The 7669-nt window shown below is 37.5% G+C and overlaps 1 protein-coding gene across 1 annotated transcript in view; it reads left to right on the top strand.

Annotated features, from left to right (window-relative positions):
* Window positions 1–5074, top strand: part of COL25A1 (collagen type XXV alpha 1 chain) — a gene marked incomplete at its 5' end in the record, with an annotated part of 558067 nt that extends 552993 nt beyond the window's left edge. Inside the window, one exon of the mRNA XM_025212861.1 lies at window positions 4997–5074. Coding sequence (XP_025068646.1) covers window positions 4997–5074 — 78 coding nt within the window. The remainder of the gene's footprint in view (window positions 1–4996) is intronic.
* Between the last annotated feature and the right edge of the window lie 2595 nt (window positions 5075–7669).

Raw genomic sequence — 7669 nt, 5'->3', positions numbered from 1 at the left:
CCCACGTGGGGCTGCCTGTGCCTGCTCTGGACGGCCCCGCATGGGCTGCGAGTGGCTGCAGCAGGGAGCGCCAACCATGGGGTGGGCGAGGGGCCACTTTTCCCCATGCTCAGCACTAGCGTCTTCCCTCCTGGCAAGCAGGGGATCAGGGCTGTGCGCTGCTCCCCACCTGTACCGCGGGGCTGGGGGGCACTGGGCGTGAGCAGGCAGGGAGCCAGCGGGAGCACAGGGCCTGCACCGGTGTCCCAGGGCCAGTGCCAGTGGGGCCCAGAGCAGGGTGGCAGGAGCGCGGGGTCCCAGTTGGCAGGGGATCTGTGGAGCCGGGCCAGCTCCCCACTCCCTGCTGGTGCAGCCCAGCCTGGCTCCATAGACCCCTGCTGGCCTGTGCCCCGCTCTGGGCCCCACCAGTGCTGACCCTGGGACATTGGTTCCAAGACATTGGGATGTTGGTCCCAAGATGGTGACCAGGGTGCGGGGCACCTGTCAAGGGGTGGGGCACCTGCCAAAACTGGGTAAGCGGCCCTCCATCCAAAATAATTGCCCGCCCCTGCTCTAGAGCTAATCCCTTTCCCAGATCGCCCTACAGCAGAGCAGGGCACTGTTTAGTCCTGTGTGCAAAACCTAGACAGGGTGTAGGCTAGGCTGAAAAAGATGTTAATTTCTCTTGTGAAAGTCCCATTTCACACCAGAGAAGAAAACCCAAAATGCAGGGCCTGAAGTATTTGTGTAATTGCAAAAGAGCAGATAATAAAGGTGACTATGGTTTCTCTTTAATGAGTGCTTCCCTTAATGCAGGCATTATTCCAGGTGTGGCTCTGTGAAAGTAGGCAAGGCAAGTCAGGAGCAGATGTCGGACTCGCAGCTACTTGTAATTCTTTTTTTTTCTTCAATTCTCCAGATTTCAAGGTGACAGCTTTTACAGTGCTGTCCATCTTGTTGCTAGAGGGAACCAGAATTTATTGTTTACCTTTCAGGACAATAAATCTTGTTTTCCTTCTGAAGATCAGTCAATATCTATTTATTATTTCTTAGATAATTGGTGACTGAAGTAGATGTGATCATTAAATCAATGTTTCTTACTTTCACAGAGTTTATAGAAAGGGAAGTTGCAGGCATTTTGATCTTTTTTCAGTCAGTAGAAAAAAATACCTAGCAGTGATTATTAGGGGCATCCTGAAAGCATGCTTACTTTTGCTTTCGGTAATGGATTTGTGTTCACGGTTCTGCCAAATCTTTGTGTATTTGGAATAAAAGTTTGACTGCTAAATAACTAACCTGATCAACTTATGTCTCTTTTTGTCTCTTTTCAGTGATGAATCTAACCTTACAAGCATGAAGTTGTGTATATACTGCTCCACTTTTTGTATTTATAGTTAAAAACTGAAAATTGATTTTACAAGTTTGAGATATGTTTACATGTAGCTGCTCCTACTTGTTTGCAGTTGTCCATGTGTACATCTTTTCTTCACTTACATCTGCAGTTAGTCACTATATAACTGCGTGAAAAACTTGTAGAAACAAAGATTAGTTTCTATATAGAGATGTATCTATACAGAAACTAATCATGGGGATCTTATTATTTCTGTAAATCTTCTTCTTTTCTTTTCATTTCTTTTCTTTTCTTTTTTTTTTCTCTTTTGGCTTGTGGACCTGCATGGACAATGAGTGCCATGAACTAGTTTACATGAAATTGTGACCAAATATGAGCTAAATGCTATGAAATGTACTGTACCAACTACCATTGGAGTTTACTGACTTAGCTTCCATGTTCATCTTAAACACCATCACTGATCCATGCTACCACACTTGCTTGTACAGACTAAAAAAAAGCATGAATTGTGTGCCAAACCTGCTTGCTATGTGATTACTTCACATGCTAAAATGGCTGCTCACTGTGACCTTTGATTCAAACTGCTGAATTTTTTCCTTTTGTCATCTCAAGGGAGTCACACCATGGCTTATTGCCAAAAAGAGATAAAGCAGAGGAGATTAGAAACAGGTCTTGAATTTTTGGGGAACACAGTTCCAACTGCAGGTGGACGGCTTCCAGTTTTGTGGGTCCTGTGACCCTTTTGGTCAAGAAGGTCGTGCCTATTGATCAGCATCGGATTTTCTTGCACTGCTCGCAGTCCTGAAGACATTCGAGACAGATGGGTTTTGATATCTGGTCTTGTTGACCATTTAATCAAGAAGAGAAGAGGTTTGAAGAAGAAAGCACACTTGCTTTGCGGTTAGTTTGAACAGGTTACAAAGATGCTGAGTGGATCATTTAATGGCAGACACCACTTGGGACAAGAAGCTTCAGGACCTCATTAAAGGATTGACATGCTATGTGTCCCATGTATTGAATTTTGGAATTGCCAAAGGAAAGAGCATCCTTGGGAATGGTGGCGTTGTGTAACACTCCCCTCTTGGGGGTAATGGAACTGATCAGATACATATGCACTGCAGTGTGGTTTTAGGATGATCCCATTTAAATAACACATTTTGTTGAACTTTTCTGCAGTTTTGGAAGCTATGGTTAATATTTTTCTGCTTTTTTCTCATAAACATTTCCATAAAAAATAATTTTGGTAATCTAATTGACATTTGTTTTGATGGCTTTGAAGGAATTTCTTCAAATCATTGGTTCCTCTTGTTTCAGTATTATCTGTTCTTACAATATTTGAAGCCTTTTATTCTGAAAAAAAATAAGTTTTTTACTTTCACAAGCTGATTCATTGACATGATTCTTCTTCTACAGTTGCAAAAGATTTTGCTGGACATTGTTGCCCAAAGAACATAGAAAAGGAATGAGCCTAAGTGACTGTCATTGTATGGTAGTCACAGTTCACTTTATAAGGTGTAATTATTTTTCCATTTCTGATCAAATGAGTCAGACACAAAAGAAGCGGAGACTAAGTTTTGTTTCTCTACATTCTAATAATTGGAAATGTTAAATTTGGGTATATTTGTAGTTTTAGCTCCGCGAAACTTATTTTCTTTCACTCACAGTTCTGAGTCTTCATACGGTGCATTTGTGCTCAGATTGAGAGATTATATGAATTCATATATTTTTTATCTATTCAGATGATTTTGGGTATTGAGATGATCTCAAACATTTTTATTTAAATTTCTAAAAAGTTTTTCATATGCAGACCAAAACTAAAGTTGCAGAAGAAAAGAGCCTGTCTCCATTCATATGTAGGTACCTTGCCATACCTGGAAAAAGGCATCATTTGTCACTCAGTAGATTTGTAGCTCTTCTGGAAATGGGGACCTGTCAAATAGGTGGGGGGTTTTTAGTACTACATTAGAATCTTTAGTGAATAGACCCTATGCTCTAAGCCTATAGAATATAGGCCCACTATACAGAATGTTATTTTTTATCTTCATTTCAGCATATTAAGCCATATCAAAAATAGCCTTTTAAAGAGAGAAATATATTTCTACAATTTTATATTATAAATATGGACCTTTTCCATGAAGTTCTTCATCTTATAGTTTCCTACAAAAATGGGCTGCAGGTGTAAACATTTAGCAAAAAAAACCCCCATCAAGCCATCCTAGCAGCAAGGACCATAACAGAAGTAATATTTTGCTCTGTGTAATCTAACTTCTCAGAAACAACTCCAGCAAACTTAATATTATAATAATTTTTGTATAAAATGGCCTTACAATTACACAGAGCTGGTATGTGGTGTAATACCTCTGGGTGCCATAGTAGTGACTTTAATGGAAATTTCGCACTCAGAGGTGATTATAAGATCAAAAGCGTAAGCAGTATCCCTGCCAGTCACTTCTCAGTTTTATTCTGCATTCCTGACAAAGATTCAGGCTACTCTCTGGGCAGGAATGGAATTCCCTCCATCCAGATCCTGTTGTGGCACACATTGGCTAAGTACATTGTGGATGTGGGGAATTTGCATTTGCCTCGGAAACACTAAACATTGGAAAACACCAGAAAGAAGACTATTGACCAGTCCAATATGGTAATTCCAATTTTCCATTAAGACATTTTTCCTAGTTACCTTTTATCTTAACGCATAATATAATTTAGCTAATGTTTTTACACCACACATCATAATCTACAAGTATGCTTATATGTTGTATTATATAAGAAACTGCAAGATGCATATGTCTTTTTTGCAGTATTCTACATGTGCAGAATAAATTTAGGAAGCTTACCATTTAATTCAATGTTTTAGCACCATGAGTTGTAGCAAAATCTTGGAATTGGCCAAAAAAGCAAAACATTTTAAGAAGTAACATGATAATAAAATACTAATAAATGTGTGTAGTCACACCAGTATTTGCTTTTTTTTAAAATGATATGAGAACCTGAACTTTAAACATCATATTCTGTAAACAAGGAAATGATGAACTTAGTTCTGCTAATTTATAATCACTAGTTTAAAATACCAGTCCATTCAGTTCTGTTGATACCATTTGTGACTTTAAAACATAGAGAAAAATGCAATAATCCTCTAAGTGCGATACAGTCACTGACAGCAGTACAGAGAACACATAGTTATGTAAATTTATTTTTTCCAAAATAAGTTCCTTATCTTTACTCCTTTGAAATAAGGAACTCCCATGAAATAAGGAAGGTTTCTGCTTTCAGTTATTCTTTTTTCCATGTTTTTAAAGCTTTCACTATGGCTAATGCCAGGAAAGCATCATTCCATTGAAATAATAGGATTTTAACAGCAGATACATAGCGTAATCTGACTGGTAGGAGTAATAACAACTGTCACAAATATATATAGACAATTAATGGCAGTGAAAAGGTGCCTACATCATACCAAGTTTTACTGTGGGGAAATCTAAACAGCATGTAAAAAACTTTGATATACAGTACCAAAAAGATCAGGTTGAGTATTTCATACTGTAAAGCACCCTCTGAAGACTTGCAACTTATGTGGTTTAAAAAACACTCATTTTTGGTGCTACTATACCATATATCACAGAGAACCTCCATGTTTTATTATTGTGTTTTATCATTTCGTTTTTGTAGCATTCCTTCGATACAGTTTTGTTCTGTGTAATTTGGGAACTGGCTGAAAAGTTTATTGACAAGCCTTTTCAGCTGTAAAAATGTATAGGAAGCATGACTTCACATAAGCTCCATATCCTTCGCTTCTTGTTTTGTTTTGCAATTATTTCTTGTTCCTTTGTTTAGGGTTTTCAGTATATGTTTGGCACCAACTTTCAGATGTTTCATTTACTGAAGCGTAGTGCAGTCGCACCAAGGAGAGTGTGCTAAAGGAACAGTACGTCTGCGAGCACAGTTTGGAACATGTGATACAAATGACCTCTGTCATCATTTTCATATCTTTGTTGTAGGGGACACTTTCTTTCACAAAAGATGTTTTGGACACTGATTTTTATAAAGTAAAGCATGAAACACAGTTGGTGGAACTTTGATGCTAAATGTCATTTTTTAATATATATTTTTTTCTTAATTTATTGGTGCTTTTAGTGTCACTGTCTGACATTCTGGTGAGGCAGTATGATTCTGGGCATCCAGCTGTTTCTATATGTTTTCTTTGTCTACCATATAAGTATTATAGAAAAGTTTGAAAAAGGTCAAATCAGCATGTCTGCATTCATAAAAATAAACATGTGCTTTAATAGCTTTAAATGGGCTATTCTCAAAAGTCAGTGTTATGTGCAGTGGAGAAACATTGAAAGTGGAGTTATTAAGCTTTCTACTACTGCAAGCACACAAACTAGTTTATATTTATTGTCTGATTATGACACTGGGACAGATAATACAGCCCTGACTCATGCAAATATTCCTTACACCTTTAAGAGAGGGTGATATGGTGTGGTGAATAGAGCCCTGAACTCATAATCAGGAGACACAGAATCACTTCTTGGCCACTTTGAAGTCAATTGGAGTTATTCCATACCTTCGTTGGGCCAAGATTTCATCACTAGGTCCTCCTCCCTGCTCTTTCCCTTTCCCTAGCACTTGGGGCAAACTCATGCAAGTCATTTCACCTTCTTGTGTTACAATATCCTTATCAGTAAAATGGGGGAAATACTACAAATCTCCTTTGTATACCCTTTTAAGCTGTATAGATAAAATGGGCTCCAAAAGATCTGGGTAATCATGAGAGAGATTCTGTTGAGTTTAGTGGAACTACTTTGTATAAGTCAGGACTACTTGAGTAAAGGCTGCAGGAATGTTCTCATTCTACTAAGTAAATATAATGCTACAGGACATGCGGAAACTAGCCTTTTCTTTCAAATATCCTTACCTCCACTACCTGGCTATCTTATAGCTTACCTGAAGAGAGCATTTTAGTTTTCACAAAAAAAGAGTATGTCACAAAAATATGGATCTGTACAAGGAAAGAGAAACATAAGCAAGAATGTTGCTCAGTGGTTGTGGCTAATTTCTTTGGCCATTAAAGTAACGCGCCTAATATCTAACTGTTATTTCATAGCCACTTGTTTGTATGTATCTAAGGATTACTGTAGTGTGGAAACGTATTTACTTGGTGGTTGGGGTCATCAAGTGATGTCACAAACAAGTGCCTGCCACCATCATTTCCAATAGAAGTTGAAAAGGATACTCCACAGAACAAGTGGAATTTATGTTTAAAATAGTGAGCCCGGAGTGTTATTTGTGCTTTGTTTTGTTTTGTATTTTAAATACATCAAGGTATTGATGCTGCTTTAGAAACAGAATTGTCTTTCTTTGGAGATCCGGGAGCCTTACTCAACCTGGGACCTATAGTGTTTTATTTGTTTATATTTAACTAAGAAACTGTATGAACTTCCCAGATGCCATTGGTACTTGCACACTTCACTGAGGTATTATTGAAGGGTTTAGCTAGAAAAAGAATGTTTTACATTTATGTGGATGTTCTTATATTATTGTACATGTTTGGGAAAATATAATATTGTGCAACTTACTTTTTTTTTTTTAAGATGTATGTATCTGACTTTTTTCCTTTGGAAAATACTATATTTTTATTTGTGTTTTTTACTTTTTTAAATTCATCTGTATGTGCAGTTATTTTTATATCACAAATGGTCTCTTGAAAATGCAGTAGAGGAGATAAGGCAAAGAAAAGTAATTTGGTGAGAATTACACTGCTTTTGGGAAAACATGTGAGTCTCATGCAATCAATTCTGCTACAAATATTTCGAGTGTCTCATCATTGTAAATATGGCACAAAACCTGTCTTGCCCATTTCAAGGTTTAAATTATCCATTTTCATCTGTTGTTAATTTTCATTTTATTGTGGCCTCTGGCTTCATTGAACCTGATCAAACCGCATGCTTTTGGTTTTGTTTTTAAAATTTCTCCTTGGTTTTCAGTTTTTAATATTGTTTTGTTGTATTTGAGATTTGTACTGGGTTTTTGTTTCTAGCTTGTGAGAAGTTGATCTTCAGAATTATTTTTACACTATTTATGGACTTATTTTCATAATGTAAAAAGTGTGTAATTATTAAAATATTAATCCAGCCATTAATGCTCATTTGCATAGTTATAAAGTTTTCTCCGTGTTCATGCAAGAAATTGTTCTGGTTTCTCTAAACTGAAAAATAGTGTGTTTAATGTTGAGCCTAAATGTATCTGGAAAGAGAGTGCAGCTCATTCTAGCTACTCTTCACACTTGTTCTATTCCATCAGTGTCACTCAACATGAGGGTTATGAAAAGCAATCTAAAAC

This window comes from Alligator sinensis, unplaced genomic scaffold (assembly GCF_000455745.1).
Source record: "Alligator sinensis unplaced genomic scaffold, ASM45574v1 scaffold66_2, whole genome shotgun sequence".
Taxonomy (NCBI): domain Eukaryota; kingdom Metazoa; phylum Chordata; order Crocodylia; family Alligatoridae; genus Alligator; species Alligator sinensis.
Note: the sequence above shows the minus strand (reverse complement) of the source record. Positions and strands in the feature narration are given on the sequence as shown.